At 38.7% G+C, this 21130-nt stretch overlaps 1 protein-coding gene across 8 annotated transcripts in view; it reads right to left on the reverse strand.

The window, feature by feature from the left end:
- Positions 1–21095, reverse strand: part of HELQ (helicase, POLQ like) — a 48560-nt gene extending 27465 nt beyond the window's left edge. The window contains exons 1-9 of one of the 8 annotated variants that reach the window (XM_055384996.2): positions 20698–21095; positions 18423–19137; positions 14000–14178; positions 12044–12244; positions 11218–11290; positions 8721–8818; positions 6508–6606; positions 5066–5211; positions 2052–2291 (exon numbers count right to left, since the gene is read on the reverse strand). In XM_055384996.2, coding sequence (XP_055240971.2) covers positions 2052–2291; positions 5066–5211; positions 6508–6606; positions 8721–8818; positions 11218–11290; positions 12044–12244; positions 14000–14178; positions 18423–19137; positions 20698–20883 — 1937 coding nt within the window. In that variant the 5' untranslated portion in view covers positions 20884–21095. Of the gene's footprint in view, positions 1–2051; positions 2292–5065; positions 5212–6507; positions 6607–8707; positions 8819–11217; positions 11296–12043; positions 12245–13999; positions 14179–17026; positions 19138–20458 lie in introns of those variants that run through there. The other 7 variants (XM_004038913.5, XM_063705394.1, XM_055384997.2 and 4 more) reach the window with 7 other exon arrangements.
- Positions 21096–21130: the final 35 nt, after the last annotated feature.

The following is a 21130-nucleotide window of genomic DNA, read 5'->3' on the forward strand; positions in this document are numbered from 1 at the left end:
TACATTCTTACACATTCTGAAAAATGTGTAAGAAAAGAGATATGAAAGCTGAATCTAAGAGGCCTCAACCCTGCCTAAGTGAAATTATAAAAGCAAGGAACAGAGATAATGGGAAGAAAAAGAAATAACAGAAAAAAAAATTACTCAAAGAAGAAAGGCATAAAGCTTAGATTAAAAGCATCCACCCAAGTGCTAAGCCCTATGAATGAAAAGTAGTACTGCTGGGATTGTAAAATCAAACTTCCTGGGTTCAAACACCGGCTTTAAAACTCATTTGTTGGAAAATGAGTTGGGAAAAAGTTACATAACTTTTTAAAGTTGGGAAAATTATTTAATTATTTAGTGCCTCAGTTTCCCCTTCTATAATAGGTGTGTAATAAAATATGACCTTCCTCACAGAGTTTTTGTGAAGCTGTATCAAGTTAATGCATGTAAAGTTGTTACTACATGAAGGGGAGGGGAATGTAGTAACTACAACTATTATTATACACCATGATGAAATTGGGAGGTTATAAGAGAAAAGTCTAAAAGTTTCTGGAAAGGAAAAACAGAAAATCCATGCAGAGACAAAAATGAGCAACACTGGCCTCTAGAAAATACGGAACAATATTTACAAAGTCCCTAAAGGAAAAAAATTGAATCTAGAATTCTTTTGCTAGTGAAGTGTAAAAGTGTGAGGCCAAAATACAGATATCTTCAACTATGCAAAGAGTCAAAATGTTTTACCCCCTAAAGCGGTATTCTAAAAAGGATTACTCGAGGAAGGCAAAATTAAAAAAAAAAAAATCAGAGAAGAAAGATGTGGGATATAAGAGGCAGTGGTAAGCAAAAAAGAAGTATGATTTACAGGTAAGTTTAAATACTACATAAGATGAAAGAAAATGTTTAAATCTGGCACTAAAATTCTAAGTAATTGCAACATTCATGGGGCAGAGTAGAATATACTAAGGACATGCTAAGCCTCTTTTTATGTTCAGGAGAGGAGAGTTATTGATTAATTCTAAAGTAATAAAAAATGTTTGGTTACAACTTAAAATTTTAAGAGTAACCACTGGAATAATAGAAACAGGATATATAACTTTCATTTTTTTCTTCAATTGTCTGAAAAATGGAAAACTTAATCAGAGACAGAAATTGAAAATAAAAGAATGGAAAAAGGTACATACGTGGAAAAAAAAATGAGTCCTGGTATTCAAAGCAAAATTATTAAATGAGCAAAACAAGTATTTATTGTATTGATAAAAGGCATAATTCGGCAATAAGATATTTGAAGTAAACCTTTGTATATCTAAATAGTTTTGAAATATAAAAAGTAATAACTTCTAGAAATGCAAAAAGGAGGAACTGATAACTACATAATTAAAGTGGGAGACTAACACACTTCTCTGAAATTGATAGACCAAGGAATCAATTATAGTAAGAAAATAGAGAAGCTGATAACACAATGAACCTCTGTGATCTCGCTGAGATGTATAAAACTGCATATTCAACTGAAAATACATATTTTTTTAAACACTCATGGAAAGTTTATAAAAATTGATCATTTATTAGCAAAATACCCCATGATCATAAATTATAAAGGGTAGAAGTCAATTACACAGGCCTACACCTTTGGTAATAACTGAAAAGGTAATCAAGGATCTGCTTTAAAATACATATATTAGACACAAATTGCCTATGGATCAGCTCTCCAAGATTTCAAGTAAATCTCTATGTTAAATAAACTATTTCATATCATAAAAAAGGTAAAACACTTGCCAACTATTTCTACAAAACCAGATTAATAGACCCTAACATCAAAACCAGATATAAAGAGCAAAAAGGATGGAATTCTAATATCAAGAAATCTATTAACGTTATTTTTCATTACATATTTCATTACATATTCATTAAAATATTAAAGAAAATAAACCAACCAATCAACATAGCATATGCTAAAAGAACATTTGATAAATTCTCATCCACTACTGAGAAAGCATAAAACAACAAAACTCCTCGCAAGCTAGAAATGGAAAAGTTCTGAGCCTGGTCAACACTTACTTATCTCTTACCTTCGAGCTGGTAGGTTGACACCTGCCGCTAGGGTAGATGTGCAGGTAAAAAGACAGAGCACTCCTGTGGAGTAGGCCTCCTCCAAGAGTTTCCTTTCATCACTTGTTAAGCCACTATGGTGATAGGCAACTCCAAACGGGATAGTGCGCTTTAAAACAGGACACAGGTTGCCATTGCCAATATTCTTCAAGTTCTTAATCACCTCACATTTTTCTTTCTCCTTGTGTTTCAGATATTCCCTATGAAAAAGATCTGTTAGAAATATGAGCCCTTGATCTTTTAGTGACAAAATTTCTACCATTTTCATTTTAGTAGATGCTAATGTAAACATTCTTTAATGTACTATTTCCATTGAGTTAAGTACATTAAATGTTCTTAGAATTTTGATTCTGACTTCATTAACTATTAGGCAGTCTCTCAATCTTTTTTGTGGATTACAGAACCCTGTGAAAATCTTATCAAAACTAAGGAAAGACGGAATGTGATGGCTCACGCCTGTAATCCCAGCACTTTGGGAGGTAGAGGCAGAAGGACTGCTTGAGCCCAAGAGTTCAAGATCAGCTTGGGTAGTGAAGCGAGACCACCTCTACAAAAAATAACAAAAATTAGCCGGGCATGGTGGTGCATGCACCTGCAGTCCCAGGCTATGGGGGAGGATGAGGTGGGATGATTGCTTGAACCCGGGAGTTTGAGGTTGCAATGAGCTATGAACCTACCAGCCTGGGTGAAAGAGCAAAGCCTTGTCTAAAAAAAAAAAAAAAAAGGAAAAATATAACTATTTACATAAATACAACACTTTAAACACTTTACATATAATTTCAGAGGGTTCATGGATTTCCTAAAATTCATTCCCGTACTTCCTTTGAATCCATGGACACCAGGTTTAGACCTTTGCTCTGGATGTTATAACTGTTTTTTTCTTTATAACATATATCTTTATAGGGGATAGTTTTTTTAAAGACATAAAGTTTCTTTTCCGAAGATGGAAACATACATATTATTAAATCATACTTCTATGGTAAAACACTGCCTAAACACTAGCACTTTAGAAACTTCACATCCTATAATGTTTCCATCACTTAGCCAGTGTCTCCATCTTATTACCTTGAATTATTCTAAGAAAATGAATGATTTACTGAGAATTTTTTTAATGATAATTTAATTTCCTTAAGCTTTTATAATCAAAATCATTATAAAAGCAGACTGTTACCGAAATGAGCAACTCCTTCATCTTATTCCAAACATTTTTATGTTTTGCTATTCAATAAATTTAAGTCTATCTCAGACCAATCCATGATAGCAGGGTTGAAAGAGGAGGTAGAGGTTGCCTAGACTAGCATTCAGGTTAATAGACTATGAATAGTGATACAGCATTAGCTAAGGGGCTGAAAGAAATCTCAGAAAATGATAAAACCACACATGGGACAAACAGGTGTATAAAAAACTGAACTGTTAGTAGTTAAAGTAACTTCATACTTATCTCTATGAATATGACAGAGCCAATATTAAGATACTACAAAATTACAAGACAACACATTTCTTACTCAGGAAATTATATCCAAATGTCCATACAACTAAGTGTGAAGTTTACTAAGAAAACAAAGGCAGGCCAGGAGCAGTGGCTCACGCCTGTAATTCCAGCACTTTGGGAGGCTATGGGGGGCGGATTGCTTGAGCTCAGGAGTTCGAAACCAGCCTGGGCAACATGGTGAAATACTATCTCCATGAAAATTACAAAAAATTAGTTGGGAGTGGTGGTGTGTGCCTGTAGTCCCAGCTACTTGGGAGGCTGAGGTAGGAGGATCACTTGAGCCCAGGAGACAGAGGCTGCAGTAAGCTGAATTTGTGCCACTGCATTCCAGCATAGGTGACAGAGTGAAACCCTGTCTCAGGAAAAAAAAAAAAAAAAAAAAGGAAAAGAGAAAAAAAGGCAATGGAAGATACAATTCATTTCCACAGTGGTAACAGTGATTAGTCCTTTGACTGACTAAGCCAGTTGTTCCTGTCCTTGGCTATATGTTGGACTTGCCTGGGGAGCTTTACAAAATGATATCTGGGTGTCACTCCCAGAGATTCTAATTTGTCTAAGATGTAGCCTGGACTTTGGAATTTTTAAAAGCCTCCAAGATGATTCACTATGCACCCAAGGTTTTGAATCACTGACTAATATTACTTAACATTCTCATACATATAGTCTTAGGGTTTTGTCTTTTTTTTTTCCTTTTCTTTTTGAGACGGAGTCTCCCTCTGTCACCCAGGCTGGAGTGCAATGGTGTGGTCTCAGCTCACTGCAACCTCTGTCTCCCAGGTTCAAGTGATTCTCCCGCCTTAGCCTCCCGAGTAGCTAGGACTACAGGTGCACGCCACCACACCCAGCTAATTTTGTATTTTCAGTAGAGACAGGATTTCACTATGTTGGCCAGGCTGGTCTTGAACTCCTGACCTCATGATCCGCACACCTTGGCTTCCCAAAGTGCTGGGATTACAGGCGTGAGCCACCATGCCTGGCCTTCTTTTTTTTTTTTTTTTTGATGGAGTCTCGCTGTGTCACGCAGGCTGGAGTGCAGTAGTGCGATCTCAGCTAACTGCAACCTCCGCCTCCCAGGTCCAACAGATTCTCATGCCTCAGCCTCCCCAGTAACTGGGATTATAGGTGCAAGGCGCCACACCCAGCTAATTTTTTGTATTTTTAGTAGAGATGGGGTTTCACCGTGTTGGCCAGGCTCGTCTCAAACTCCTGACCTCAAGTGTTCCACCCACCTCGGCGTCCCAAAGTGCTGGGATTACAGGCATGAGCCATGGTGCCCAGCCACCTTAGAATGTTTCTCTGGCTATTTCACATGTGATTTTTCACAGTTAAAATTTCTTTCTTCAAGGTCAAGGCCTTCAGTATACTAAAACAACTTAATATGATGTTTTGCAAGGCATAATTAGTGTTTGCCCAATAAAATTAATACATAGTCTGTAATTCCTAATAAAAATAAAACAGGATATTTAAAAAATATTAACATACTTGCTTAAAAATTTGCATATCATTTCTGCTACATTTTCACAGTTCTTCTTACTAGGACAAAAAACTAAGCAGGAATAATTGGGAATAACTTCTGTCACCAATGCTACCAAGTGATCAGGATCCATCTTTTTTAGGGTATCAGAATACTGCAAAACAACAAGATGTAGGAACAAGGTGGTTAGTAAACATGAAACCCTGTCAATTTTTTACCAGCGTGATTTGAAAGGTAAATAAACCATCTATAATTCTAAACTTCTAATTTAATAAATCTGATCATTTAAAAGAAAAGATGAAATCTATATTAAACATCAAAATGTTCAATCTCACTTTTCTTTTAGGTTATTATGATTTTCTTAGGTCTAGTTAGTCTAAAAAAAAACCTAGAATTAAACAAGTGAATTAAAGAAAATTAAAGAAGTGAAAATAGTTAATGTTATTAATAGCCTCACTACATGCCCATCTCCACCACAGCAGAACAAAAAAGTCCACAGAGAGAAACACAGATTGATCCTAATAATAGTTAACGGACTGTGTAAATAAGACATGCCCTTTACAACCGTTAAGTTTTCAAAAACACAGATTCAATCATACTACTGAATTATGACAATTTTTGTAGTGACATGAGGAACACAAAGAACATGAAGAAAAAATGTGAAGTTATTTAAAATCTATTTCTTCAACTTTACTAAAGACATAGCTGTAGAATAACACATCTTCACAGAATTCTAAAACTACTGTATAATCCCTTCTTCCCCTTTTTAATATCCTTCATACAAGTCATAAAACACTAAAATTTACATAGTAGACATTAACATTTTATACACCAATATCTGAACTACATGGCCCATAAATTATTCTTTTGTTGTTGTTGTTGTATGAATAAACATTTACAGGAGAGTTTTCCAAATTTTCTTTGTTCACAGCCCCAGTGCCCAAAGAAATACTTTACAGTTTTGTTAATTAAATAGTGAGGTCCAAACAACTTAATAAATACGTACTTCCTCACAATTTAGTAGCTGTTAGAATAAATAATACACATCAGTTGAGTGAAAAAATATTTTTATTTCATTCTTAAATAACCACAACAGCTCACTAATGGGATGTGTGCACAACTTGGTACTGTCTTTCAAACTCTGAAGTAAGACTGGACACAGCTATTCTCTTCTGTTCCAGATTGATTTTCACACGGTACTTGCTTACAGCAACTGTAAAAACCCCAACTTCACAAAGATACGATGTCATAGAAAAGAATATGGTGTGACCTAATGTTGAAACTGGAAACGAGCTATCTTGAACTGGCAGTCTGCATGGTGTCCAACAAAAGTCAAGCATCAGCTGTTTCTCTGAAAAATCTAGACTATTCTACGGAACCCATTGGAAACTCTTGTTGTGCCCCAGACACAAAGTCTGATAACCTGGAATTTAAAGGTTATCAACGTTACCTTATAATTAAGGAGACGTGAAAAAGTCATGCCATTCTCAGCTTTGCTGTCAACTTCATATATTGTATCATTTATTTTCAGATATTCTTTTAACTCAACCTTGAATTAAAAGGACATTTGCAATTAATACCACATATAAATTCATCTTTCCAGCATTTTAAATGTTGTAAAATAGGTTAAGAAAGGACAGCTATAAAAGAGTTTAGCTTTTCTAAGATACATAAAACATGCTTCAACTTAAAAGTTCTTGCTTTACCATTTCTTCTTCTTCTTCTGTTTTGGTCTCTTTTTCCCTTAAAATCAAAATAGGGATCAATATCCTTGAAGAAATATGTTTGAATTCAGTAAACATCATATCCAAAAAAGAAACCACACACTTCTGTATTTGTCACAAAAAGTGTGAGTCTTGGTGTTCTTACTTGAGTTCTTGGTTTTACTAAGGTATCATGTGTTTTATGTCTCAAGATCTAAAACTTTGTCTTTTTTTTTTTTCTTTTGAGACAGGTCTCACTCTATCACCCAGGCTTGGAGTGCAGTAGCATGATCACAGCCCACTGCAGCCTCAACCTCCAGGGCTCATGCTATCCTCCTACCTCAGCCTCCTGAGTAGCTGGGATGACAGGCATGCGCTACCACGCCAGGCTAATTTTTATAGAGATGGGGTTCCTCTATGTTGCTGAGGCTGGTCTTGAACTCCTGGGCTCAAGCGATCCTCTTGCCACAGCCTCTCAAAGTGCTAGGATTACATGCATGAGCCACCGTGTCCAGCCAAAACTTTCTGTCTTATTATTCATCAGTTTTAATTCTAAATACCACCACACTATTTTTCTTTATTTGTAGACAAAAACAGTTTGTAAACACAGCTCATTGCATTTTATAATAACAATAACAATGTCTACTGTGGCAATTAAGTTAAAAAATATCTCTTGAAAATCTTCCTATCTGGTACAAATGTAAAAACATCAATTTTTTTTTTTTTTTTGAGACAGGGTCTCACTCTGTAGTCCAGGCTGGGGTGTAGTGGCACAAACACAGCTTACTGTATCCTCGACCTTCTGGGCTTAAGTGATCCTCCCATCTCACCCTCTCAAGTAGCTGGGACTATATGTGAGCGCTAATATGCTCTAATTTTTTTTTTCTCTCTGTTGCAAGGCTGGAGTGCAGTGGCGCAATCTTGGCTCGCTGCAACCTCCGCCCCACTGGGTTCAAGCGATTCTCCTGCCTCAGCCTCCAGAGTAGCTGGGACTACAGGCATGCGTCACCATGTCCTGCTAATTTTTGTATTTTTTAGTAGAGTCGGGGTTTCACCATGTTGGCCAGGATGGTCTCGATCTCTTGACCTCGTGATCTGCCCACCTCGGCCTCCCAAAGTGCTGGGATTACAGGTGTGAGCCACCGCGCCTGGCTGCCCTAATTTTTAAATTTTTTGTAGAGACAGGGGTCTCGCCATGTTGCCCAGGCTGGTCTTGAACTCCTGGACTCAAGCAATCCTCCTGCCCCGGCCTCTTAAAGTGTTGGCACTGCAGGTGTGAGCCACTGCACCCAGCTAAAACATCAAATTTTAAATTAAAATTTGGCAATTAAAAAAATATTTTCTGAAAACCTATTTAGACACTGAAAAGCTATTTAGACACAAAACATACACACTAGTACTGCACACAAAAATATATATACATTACAAGCTATTTTCAAATAACCACAAATTACATTTGTTTACTTTCTTCAAGCATTTTGGGAATGCTGCTGTTGAGGAGTTTTCATGTAAATCCATGTGAAGCCTTAACTTATTAAAAAAGTATTATAACTACTAACATATAAATATTTAAAAATATTTTAAATTTTAAGATATATTTTTTAATGTGCCAATAACTCAAAACATGTCTCACTAAAATTTTGCCAAATAAAAAAATTTAGTTTACAGAATAAGAAGTGAAAAAATAAAATGGGGGTTTGGGAAAACTCATTCAATGAACGTTCATTGAGAGCCTGTGGGCCAGGCTATAGATACATTAGTGACCCAACCCAAGATCCCTGACCTATACACAAACTCTTAAATTCTCTATACACAACCTCTTATTAGCATATAGTCATGGTGACTAAAATATGCCCCTTCACTACTCTACAGAATTCTTTAAATCCTATGTTTACTACTTTCATTTCTAAGTTAGATGAATACGAAACAAATCAATACAGTGCAAACCTTAGGTACATACTGGTCTAAATTGACTGGTATAATATTCTGCTTGAAGAAACTTTTGTAGGTCTTCAACATTGTTTAATGTTGCACTCATACCAATAATTTGAGTCGTTTCTAAAACACAAACAAACAAAAGCCAAAGTGTTAAGGAAAATATGTTATTTAATATATCATAAAGTAATTTTAGCAAATCTTTTGTGCTCTGAATTCATCCTGAGTGATTTGGGAAAGGGGTGGGAGAGGTAAGTAAGAAAAATACAAATAGCTGGGTGCCTGGCTCACATCTGTAATCTCAACACTTTGGGAGGCTGAGGTGGGAAGATCGCTTGAGGCCAGGACTTCAACACTAGCCTGGGCAACATAGTAAGACCTCATCTCTACAAAAAAATTAAAAATTACCTGGGCATGGTAGTGCACGCCTGTAGTCCCAGCTACTTAGGAGGCTGAGGTGGGAGGATCACTTGAGCCCAGGAAGTCAAGGCTGCAGTGAGCCATGATTGTGTCACTGCACTGCAGCTTGGGCAACAGTGAGACCTGACCTCTTAAAAAAAGAAAACTACAAATATATTACCAGAGTATTAATCTGGCATTTGAAGAATGAAATTTTTCAGGTATCCTGAAAGTTACTACTTAGAAGTTTACAGAGTTTCAAACTTGGCAAGAACTAGGATATTAAGGCTTCTAAACAATAATAAATGAGTATAAATTTGCTTATAACTGTCTACCTGGATCCCCTTTACGAAGAGCTATGATATGTTCCACAGGTATGACTATAGACAGATGTAGAGGTAGTAGGATAGAGGGCTAAATGCGTCTCGAACTCTTGGCCCATAAAAAGTCCTCTATGAGATCTTGCTATCAAGCTAACTTTTAATTTTATTTATTTATTTATTTTTTTGAGACAAGAGTCTTGCTCTGTTGCCCAGGCTGGAGTGCAGTGGCATGATCTCGGCTCACTGCAATCTCCACCTCCTGGGTTCAAGCAGTTCTCCTGCCCCAACCTCCCGAGTAGTTGGGACTATAGTTTTTGTTGATGTTTTAAATAAAGGTGGAGTGAAGCTTATGAAGCCATATGACATCCTGGGCAATACAAAATGGCTGCTTTCTATAGACTTAGCTATTGAATGAAAACCCAAATAGGCCTTCTTTGCAAATGTTTCTTCATTGCTCCTATGTCTTGAAATGATCATTCAAGAAACTCGCTGAAAGAGGAATAAGTGGGAGTATCCTTCTCATTCCATAAGGATAGACTACAAAGCTGAAGAGGTGGGCATGGGGTCAAATCAAGAAAGGCTGTGCTAAGAAATTAGGGATTTATGCAGAAAGCAAAGGGGAGCTATTAAAGAATGGTAAACAGTAAACTAAACTAATTGGATTTGCATTTGGGAAAGATCATTCTACTTGCGCTAAAGAAAGATGGATTTGGTGGATGAAGGGCAGTGGGTACACAGAAGAACTTGGTGATTTCTGTGGCAATCCAGGTAGAAAGGATGAGGTACTGAACTAAATAAAGACTTAGTGGTAATGAGGGATAGGAGAGACAGAAGTAACAATATATTTATGAGGTAAACCAGATAGGATTTGGTTGCTGATAGAATATGTAGGATCCTGGCTTGGCTGGCTGGAGAGTGGTGGCTGAGAATTCAGGCTGAAGAACGGCTTTGAAGGAAATGAGTTTGGCTCAGACTAAGCCTTAGTTAGGCTTAGCTGTTCAAAGAATATTCAAATAGGGATGCCCTAAAATACAGGCTTGATGAAAGCAGGGACTATTTTATTCACTGCTGTATCCCTAGCACTTAAAATAGTGCCTAGCACACAGTAGGTGATCAATATTTTTTTGAATGAACAATTATAAAATGCTATAACCTGCTTAAATATTATTGCTGTTGAAATTTTTAAATACTTTTTAAGATTTGACCTTTATAGTTAATTTTTCCATATATAAGGTAAATATTGCAATAGCATATCAATAGTAGGTTATGACATTTAGAATAAATTTTTCATAAACTTTAAAGACTACCTGATGCTGCAAAATAGCTCCTTAAAGTGACCTATTTAAATGTATTGCTTTACAATATTATTATTATAATATTTATGTTATATGTATTATTATGGTGATGATGATGATGGCCACAGTAGCAGCAGCAAACCCTTACTGAATGCAGTGTGCTAAGCACTGCTGAATGCAATACATGTGTTAACTCACACTATCCTTACAACAATCCCATCAGGCTGGTACCATTATTATCCTTGTTTTACAGATAAAGAAACATAGAGGTTGAGGGATGTGCCGGGGCACACATAGCTAGTAAGTGGCGGATAATAATAGAGGACTTCTTCAAATACCAATTTCATTTACCTTCAAAATTCTATTCATTAGAAATTTTAAAACAAAGGCAAAAAGCTTAAGTATCTTGCTTTAGGTTACATACTGTAGCTAGTGATAGAATTAAGTATTTTATAAGTCTCTTGATTATAAATCAATTCATGACCTCATTTAAAAAAATACTTACTGCTAGTGTAGAGGATTTTTGCTAGGGTCATTTCCAGTGTAGCTCCACGGCTTCCTTCACCAATCATGTGCAACTTCGAGATTTTTTTTAAAAAGGGCAGAGAAGTAAATCTTCATATAATAATGCTCATATAAAACATGCATATATTCATATGAAATTTGTTTGTAAAGAGTTGCTTATAACTTTTAAGTATTTTGAATATAACAACTATAATACATGTATATTATTTCACTGGTATTTAGGTTAATGAGCTTTTGGTACAAAATCCTTATAAATCTGGGATTCATAAGTACTACTAAAAATTTTTTTTTTTTTGAAACAGAGTTTGGCTCTTGACCCCCAGGCTGGAGTGCAATGGCATGATGATCCTGGCTCACTGCAACCTCCACCTCCTGGGTTAAAGCGATTCTCCTGCCTCAGCCTCCCGAGTGGCTGGGATTACAGGCGCCCACCACCACGCCCGGCTAATTTTTGTATTTTTAGTAGAGACAGGGTTTCACCTGTTGGCCAGGCTGGTCTTGAACTCCTAACATCAAGTGATTCACCTGCCTCGGCCTCCCAAAGTGCTAGGATTACAGGCATGAGCCACCACGCCCGGCCTATAAAATTGTATACTACACACATACGTGTTCACATTTCAACAAACACTTGACACAAAACCAAATTTAAGATTATCAAGCATAGAATGTCTTCACCTATATTGTCTATATGTTCAAATAAATTTATTTTTATAGAGGTACTAAGGTACTAAGTAGATCCACACAATAACCAGAATAAATATTTAGTATAATAAAAATATTGACAAATTACAAAAGTATTAACCAACCTCGTCTACAACAACCAGACCCAGACTGTCAATTCTTCCAGTTTCAATCAAGGAGTTCACCAAGCTATGTCCTTTTTCAATAGTGGCAATATAGAGTGATTTCTTTTCCCTTCTTTTAGTTGGAGGAAATCTTCCTTTGCTTCCAGCATATTCTTCAACAAAGAAACCGAGTTCTATACCAAAACTTGACAAACCTGAAATCTAGAATATTAGTTAAAATAAAGAAAAATTGGCCAGGCATTGTGGCCAATGCCTGTAATCCCAGTACCTTGGGAGGCTGAGGCGGGAAGATCACTTGAGCTCAGGAAGGTGAGACCAGCCTGGGCAACACAGTGAGACCTCATCTCTATAAAAAATAAAAAATTCGCTGGCTGTGGTGGCACAGGCCTGTAGTCTCAGCTACTTGGGAAGCTGAGGTGGGAGGACTGCTTGAGCCCAGGGAATTGAGGCTGCAGTAAGCCTTGGTCATGCCACTGCACTCCAGCCTGGGCGACAGAGCAAGACCCTGACTCAAAAATAAATAAATAAACAAAACCAAAAACACAAGTAAAAAACCCCTCTACTAGGTGCTCTTGGGGTTCAAAAAAGCTAAAGTAGTGTTTAATACCCATCAACAGGAACAAGGTCACAGGCAAGACATACGTAAGAAATGCTGTAATGTCTCGATCTTTGCAAAATAAATGCAACTTCTAAAATACATGTGAAAATAAATTTCAACTGTCGCCTTTGATACCAAAAAGCATCAGGGGTGTGTTGGCTCATGCCTGTAATCTCAGCATTTTAGGAGGCTAAGGCAGGTGGATCACTTGAGGACAGGCGTTTGAGATCAGCCTGGCCAACATGGCGAGACACCATCTCTACTAAAAATAAAAAAATTAGCCGGGCGTGGTGGCGTGTGCTTGCAATTCTGGCTGTTGGGTGGGGTCGTGGGGCATGAGAATTACTTGAGTCTGGGAGGTGGGGGTTGCAGTGAGCTGAGATCATGCCACTGCACTCCAGCCTGGGTGACAGAGCAAGACTGTCTCAAAAAAAAAAAAAAAAAAAAAGCATCAGAATAACTCATTTTAGTAATAATAGTTTCTGCTTGAAAAAGCAAGGTAAGGCCGGGCACAGTGGCTCATACCTGTAATCCCAGCACTTTGGGGGGCCGAGGTGGGAGGATCACTTCAGGTCAGAAGTTCGAGACCAGCCTGTCCAACATGATGAAAACCCATCTCTACTAAAAATACAAAAATTAGCCAGGCATGGTGGCACACACCTGTAATCCTAGCTACTTGGGAGGCTGAAGCAGGAGAATCACTTGAACCCAAGAGGCGGAGGTTGCAGTGAGCAGAGATTGTGCCACTGCACTCCAGCCTGGGCGACAGAGGGAGACTATATCTCAAAAAAGAAAAAGCAGGGTAAATAGTAATAGAACATTTAAGATGATGTTTAATCCACCAGTTTAGAAAAAGTAAAACTTTCAACAACTGGTAATTAGTATTTGAAGATATTTTAGGTAGTGTATACTGCTTTTATACATTCTAAAAATATTAATTCTCCATCATTAAGAGGTACTTCTCACCAGGCGCAGTGGCTCATGCCTGTAATCTCAGCCTGGGAGGCTGAGGCGGGTGGATCACTGGAGATCAGGAGTTTGAGACCAGCCTGGCCAATATGGTGAAACCCCGCCTCTACTAAAAACACAAAAATTAGCTGGGTATGGTGGCATGGGCCTGTAATCCCAGCTACTCGGGAGGCTGAGGCAGGAGAATCGCTTGAACCTGGGAGGCGGAGGTTGCAGTGAGCCAAGATGGTGGCACTGCACTCCAACCTGGGTGACAGAGCAAGACTCCACCTCAAAAAAAAAAAAAAAAAAGAGGTACTTCTCAACAATACAAAGTTATCACATTTACAGATCTTAACGTCAAAGTACTAGCAAATAACATTTGTTTTAAAACATACACACACACACACCTTTTCTTGGACAATTGCCACATATGGAAGAATCATTAAAACATCTTTCCGACAGCAAAGCAGTTCTTGCAGCATTAAAATCTCAGCCACGAGGGTTTTTCCACCACTTGTTGGCAAGGAATATATTAAATTTTTTCTTTCTTGCACAGAATTCAATGTTAAACAAGTATGTTGCCATTCTGTGGAATTAAAAAAAAAAGGCATTATTTTCCCCTTCCAAACTTTGAAACTCAAAAGTTTTCTAAGAAAAAAAATCAAATCCCTTCCTGTGGAGCAATCCTCTCATAAGGATAAATTCAATTATAACCAATGTTACATGTCAAAAATCCCAAATGTGCAAGTAGTACAGCCAGTGAGAGCCTAGTTCAGGCCTAGGCAGCAAGGTGGGCAACCAGCCCATTTATTCACCAGCTGCAGACTTGGGTCCAATATTACAGCAGGGCAGGTAGCAGCCTCGTGGACAAGGAGTGCCATCTGAGATATCAGAGGAACAAAGGGACAGTACAAGGACCTATCTGAATTCTAATGTCTTCGTCTTATGTTCTGCAAGGAGATTATATAAGCTTCCCTTCCTCATTCAGCCAAAAGCCATCTCAGAGAGAAGCAGGGGAAGGAGGGAAACAAATCTATTAGGTTGTACACAAACTAATATAAACTTTAACTAGCTCTCATGGAGACCTGAACTTCGAATGGGTCCAAAACCATTTTAAACTGTTAAAACTCTTTAAACCACAAGACTAGTATTATTAACTGACACGTCTAGGATTCCCACAATTTGGCAAGGCGGGATTCATGAAAATAGATCAGATCCAAGATACCATGTGAAAACTAGTATTGATTACTCTGTAGGATAATTTGATAATAAAAATCATCAGAAGTCTTTAAAAATGTGCTTCAGTGTTTTTTATCACTAGAAAAATGGGCAAAAAATTTAAGACATTTCACAGCAGATGGCAAATGGCCAATAAATACATGGCCAATAAGCAGCAGAAATGCAAATGGCCAATAAATACATGAGAAGATGCTCAGCTGTTCTCTACTGGGTTGGCAAAATAAATTTTTAAAATAAAAAACAAATAACTATCAAAAAAAAAAAAAAGCCCCACACATGCAAAATCCAGAGCTGACTAACATGGGGAAAAACAGCCATTCTCATGTATGGTTATGAGAACATAAACTGCTAGAATCCTTGTGGAAAGTAACCTAGTATAAAATAGAACTGCACATTGCCTTTGATCTGGTAGTATTACTTTTGGGATTCTACATCTATAGAACGGAAGCCAAAGCATATAAAACACAGCATTGTTTGTAGGTAACAAAGTGCCATGGTGGTGGGGGTAAAGGCCGAATGAATTATTGTACAATCAACCAATAAGATTCTTTGCAGTTTAAAAATGAAGAGTAGATGGATCTATGTATGTTCAATATACAGTTAAGTAAAAAAAAAAAAAAAAAAAAAAAAAAAGCAGATCATTGCCCCGGAGTGGTGGATCATGTCTGTAATCCCAGCACTTTGGGAGCCTAAGGCAAGAGGATCACTTGAGACCAGGATTTCAAGATGAGCCCATCTCTATTAAAAAAAAAAAAGAAAGTTATATCTGAATGACAGTTACAAGTAACTTTAACTTATTGTGCTTTTGGGTGATTCCCAAATACTACAAGTGACTGTGAATATTTTTTCTTTAAAAATATTTCAAAAATACTTAAATTTAATATTCAATAAATATTGAAAAATACTTCAGATTGGTATCACCCGAGTTATCAAATTAGATGTTTATGCCAAAGTATAACTTAACCATAGCCACATTTTATCCAATTCAGATTCTTAAGTATAACATGACAAAATAACTAATATTTATGAATACAATCTTCACATCAAAAAAAAAAAAAAAAAACTAGCCGGGTACAATGGCTCATATCTGTAATTCCAACCCTTTGGGAGGCTGAGACAGCAGGACTGCTTAAGCCCAGGAGTTCAGGACCAGCCTAGGCAACAAAATGAGACCCTATCTCTACAAAATATAAAAAAATTAACTGGGTATGGTGGCGCATGCCTATAGTCCCCACGACTTGGGAGGCTGAAGTGGGAGGATTGCTTGAGCCTGGGAGGTTGACGCTGTAGTGAGCCACGATCACAGATTGCCAGGTCGTATTCCTAGAGGTTCTGATGCAGTAGGTCTAGGGAAGTGTCTGAGAACATGCACTTCAACAAATTTCCAGGTGATGTTGATGCTGCAGTCCAGGAACCACACTTGAGAACCACTGCTTCAGCTTAATAAAAAGTAGCACATGTATTTATGCTTTAATCTGGTCATGTTATTAAGCCAGATTTAGAGGCAAAAAGATTTAAAAAGTTGTTATTTACTGAAGTTCTTACTTAGAAGCTACCAATGTAATTACTGACAATCATTACCAACATCTAATTTGGCATGTCCTTAACAGACTCTAACTTGCAAAAAAAAAAAAATAATCCCTTTTTACAGATGAGGAACTAGGCCCAAAGTGCTAAAGTTGCATTTTTAAGTGACAATCCCCAGCAGTTGAGAACCTACCAGAGTATACCAGGCACAGTGCTAGTTAAGAAAAAGATGAGTTAGGCCGGGCTCGGTGGCTCACGCCTGTAATCCCAGCACTTTGGGAGGCTGAGGCAGGCGGATCACAAGGTCAGGAGATCGAGACCATCCTGGCTAACACGGTGAAACCTTGTCTCTACTAAAAATACAAAAAAAAAAAAATTAGCCGGGCATGGTGGCGGGCGCCTGTAGTCCCAGCTACTGGGGAGTCTGATGCAGGAAAATGGTGCGAACCCAGGAGGCGGAGCTTGCAGTGAGCTGAGATGCGCCACTGCACTCCAGCCTGGGCAACACAGCGAGACTCCGTCTCAAAAAAAAAAAAAAAAAAGAAAAGGATGAGTTAGATAGAGCCTTGTCCTCAGGATATTCATTCTGGCAGACTAAACAAAAAGCAAGCTGCTAGCAGAAAAACAGAGCGAAGAAAGTTAACGTCTACTTCCAGGGTAATACACACCATTAGCTCTTAAGCCATGAACCTCACAATTTAGATTCTTGTAGTCTTTTATTAGACTTTGTTTCCTGTAGTTCTGCTTCTCCAACCTGATTGTCTTCTCTGTAAGAACCCAAGTTTTCATATCATTCATAAGATCCTAATAGGAGTTCCAGAAAACTTACAAAGTGGAAGGTTGATGGGGCTGACCCTCCAGTATGGCAGCAACTGTCCCTTCTTGGTCTAAAATGACACATATCTGAAATATATGCAAGGACCCTGGATTTTTGAAAAACATTACAAGATACCTTCTTAATATTATTGCTTCTTTGCACTTAAAACAAGTTTGTCCAACCCACGGCCCTCATGAGGCCCAGAATGGCTTTGAATGCGGCCCAACACAAATTTGTAAACTTTCTTAAAACATTATGAGATTTTTTTTTGCAATTTTTTTTCTTGGCTCATCAGCTATCGTGTTACTGTATTTTATTGTGGCTCAAGACAATACTTTTTCCAAAGTGGCCCAAGGAAGCCAAAAGATTGGACATCCCTGACTTAAAACTTAATTGTAGCTGTCTTTAAAGATGTCTAGCTTTGGGAAAGGCAGCACAAGGCAGAGCATCTGGGTGGTGGCAGGGATGTGCCCGTGGGGAGAGGTGGCTGCGGCTGCTGGTGTGGGGTGAAAGATGTTTGGTTTAATCAACAGTATTACTAATAACTGACTTCTTTCACTCAAGACATATGAGTGTCAAAGACATACCACAACAGCTGGGTTTTGGTAGAGAAGACAGAGCCAGCCAAAGAAATACAAGCTAAGAAAGCTGAGGATCTCTACCAGACAATCGGGGTCAAAAAACAGGAGTGGTTGTAAGGACATCCAGAAACAAGAATTTCAAGAAGGGTGTAGTCAATAGCATCAGGTAAGTTATTGAGAAGTCAGGCAAGGTAAACATTAAAAGTAACACTGTGTTTAGATGTCTCAGTCATCAGATTTTAAGTGAGAGAATGAGAGCACAGAACCCAGAATTAGAGTGGGGTAATTTACTAAAGTTCTTACTTAGAAGCTACCAATGTAATTATTGAAAATCATTACCAACATTGAATTTGGCATGTCTTTGAACCAGAATCTGACTTGCTAACAACTTATTATCCCTTTCTTATAGATGAGGAATTAGAGGAATTATGTCAGGTAAGGAAACAGACAGAAAGGATAACTGGTTTGATAAGTGTGACTGTGAGGGAAGGAAAGAGGTTCAGTGGTAGCAGGACAGGTAGGAATGGAAGGGGCTGAGAGATCACTGATATTTTGTTTTCAAAATGAGAAATAGTATGGAACATGAAAGCATTTGCTTCTATTTACTTGCACTAATATTATGGTAATGATAGGAAAAAAATTTTTTTATTCCAGCAAAAAGCATACCATATAATTTTTCAATTCCCTTGAATTGGGCATAAAGGTCTCTCACTTTGCTGGGTAATGAATAAAAAGGACCAAGGTCATTTGATGATGACTCAATTGTTTTCTTAGCAACATTAATTTCCTCAGATAGGATAGTGTCTTTGAGCTGTTTACTTCTAGAAAATATTGGTGTCTGGGCCTTGGCATTTCCAGTCATGGCACTTTTTAGATGATCTTTAATACTTTTTCTCCTATTCATGTCTGAACTAGTTCTGACTTTGGAAGAGGACTCATCATTTTGCTGGGGTTGCTCTATGCAATTATGGGGCAGTTCCTCATTCACAGTGTTGTGAGAGGATGACTTCCAATCCCTTTCTTTCACAGAATGATCACCCAAATCATTTGAAGAGTTCTGCAAATTTTCAAAGTATATAGCCTGTGAGGAAGGTACATCATACAAAAGATCAGCTCCAGGTTCAATAGTGACACCTTCATATCCACTCTGGTTCTCTGTGTGCTTATCAGTTTGTAATTCAGTAAGGTTGCCTATGGTAGTAATGCTGAGTTTGTTTTTGATACTTTCCGAGCAAAGATTTTCAGTGGCAAAGTCTGTAGCATGTTTCTTATGTTCAGGGAGTCGCATATATTTTTGTTCCAGGTCGTCAACTTGAGCTATAAAGGAGTTTTCAGTAAAGCTATCATAGTCACCAAACATGTCCACTTCACTGTCATTATGCTGCAAAGAGAACAAAAACGCTTATGGTCAATTCCAGTTTCATTAAGAATAAAAGCTTCACCAGCCTGGCCAACATGGTCAAACCCCGTGTCTACAGAAAATACAAAAATTAGCCGGGCATAGTGGCATGCTCCTGTAATCCCAGCTACTCGGAGGCTCAGGCAGGTTAATTGCTTGAACCTGGGAAGCGGAGGTTGCGGTGAGCCCAGATCGCGCCATTGCACTCCAGCCTGGGCAACAGAGTGGGACTCTGTCTCAAAAAAAACAAAACAAACAAACAAACAAAACCCCCAAAAAACACTTCAGCCTAGGGCTGTACCAAATATATAATTATATGGTCACATATGGATCACAGACCTATATGTAAATAGATATCTTACAGCTGAAGAAATGGAGGCCCAAAGAGGTTAAATTACTTGCCTAAGCAGCAGGTTCAGGAGTGTTACGATGATACTGAGATTCTAATTTTTGAGATAGGGTCTGGCTCTGTCACCCAGGCTGGAGCACAGTGGCTCCAGCCACTGCACGATCACAGCTCACTGCAGTCTTGACATCCTGGGCTCAAGCGATCCTCCTGCCTCAGTCTCCCAAGTAGCTAGGACTACAGGTGCAGGCCACCACACCCGGCTAATTAAAAAAAAAATTTTTTTTTTTTTTTGTAGAGACTGGGTCTCTGTTGCCTAGGCTGGTTTTGAACGCGAACTTCTGGGCTTAAGTGATCATCCCATCTCTGCCTCCTAAAGCACTGGGATTATAGGCATGAGCCACCGCACTCGGCCAGATTGTAATTCTTAAAGCTGTACTAAAACAGCAGGAAGACTGGTAGACGTCTACTGAAATGTCAGCGCATTCGAAGTTTCTGATAACTGCAGCGCTTCCCTCCCAGACTACAATCTACAGTGACTGGCCTCTAACAGAAACATGGTTGTACTACTAGACACTCCAAGGAGTTCCTAGGAATTTGGAATTGAGACTGAGAAACTGAATACTGACTTGGAGTGGTCTGCTACACAGAAGAGACACAAACCTGGAGGCAGCAATATAGTAAAGTGATTAAGACAACAGGATTTGGAGCAAGAACTGTAGTATCTCAACTTTTCAGGGCCTGATTACTGTCGTAAAATCTAGATAATGTAACTAGCTTAACATAACGGGTCTTCAATAAACAGCGGATTTTATTTGTACAGTAGGAGCTGCAGTTATCTGGAAGCCTAGATTTGTGTCTCACTCATGCCACTTATCTGCTGCGTGTACAACTTTTATGTCTCGGGGTCTACATTTCATATTTATATAGAAATGTAAATAACAAGGCAATCAATACCTCGTAAGTGCCGATTAACAGTGGTAACGAAGACGAGAGAAGTAAACGAAGGCGATAAAACTGGTCAACTCTTTGCATCTGGGAAGGATGCCAAAAGTTTGCAGTTTCAAGTTCCAAGTCCTCCGTACCTGGTCTCCCACCCCTCTGTCAGTGGGCATGTGACGTAGGAGGTCCGGGTTTGTATCACCACCTCCAAGGACGAGACATTCCGGGGAATCTGAGAGTAGAAGGGGCTGTACCTCAACCGGCAGTACGCCCGCGGTTTTCCGCCTCCTGTTCTCAGCCACCATTTCCTCCTCCTCTTTCCCCTCATCTCCGGGATCGAGCTCGGCCGCGGTGGGAGCGCCAAAAATACACCCCAGGCTTGGACGGTTCCTTTTGGGGAGAGACACCCGCCGGCGGATGCGGGAACCACATTCATCCATGGCAAGGACCCAGGGCCCTATTCAGACGTCGTTCTCAGTGACTCAGACTCTAAGCCCATATGGAAGGGAGAGTGGGAGGCCGGCGCCCGCTTCTACATCCACCTTGGGAAAAGACCCCAAGTTAGCTCTCAGGGCTCGCGGACCGGAAGCACGCATAAACTTCTACCCTGTCCAATCATAAGCCTCACGTGACCTGCCGCGTAGCGAGGGCAAGAACAGAAAGGTGCTGCGCATGCGTATTAAAACC

This window comes from Gorilla gorilla, chromosome 3 (genome assembly GCF_029281585.2).
Source record: "Gorilla gorilla gorilla isolate KB3781 chromosome 3, NHGRI_mGorGor1-v2.1_pri, whole genome shotgun sequence".
NCBI classification, from domain to species: domain Eukaryota; kingdom Metazoa; phylum Chordata; class Mammalia; order Primates; family Hominidae; genus Gorilla; species Gorilla gorilla.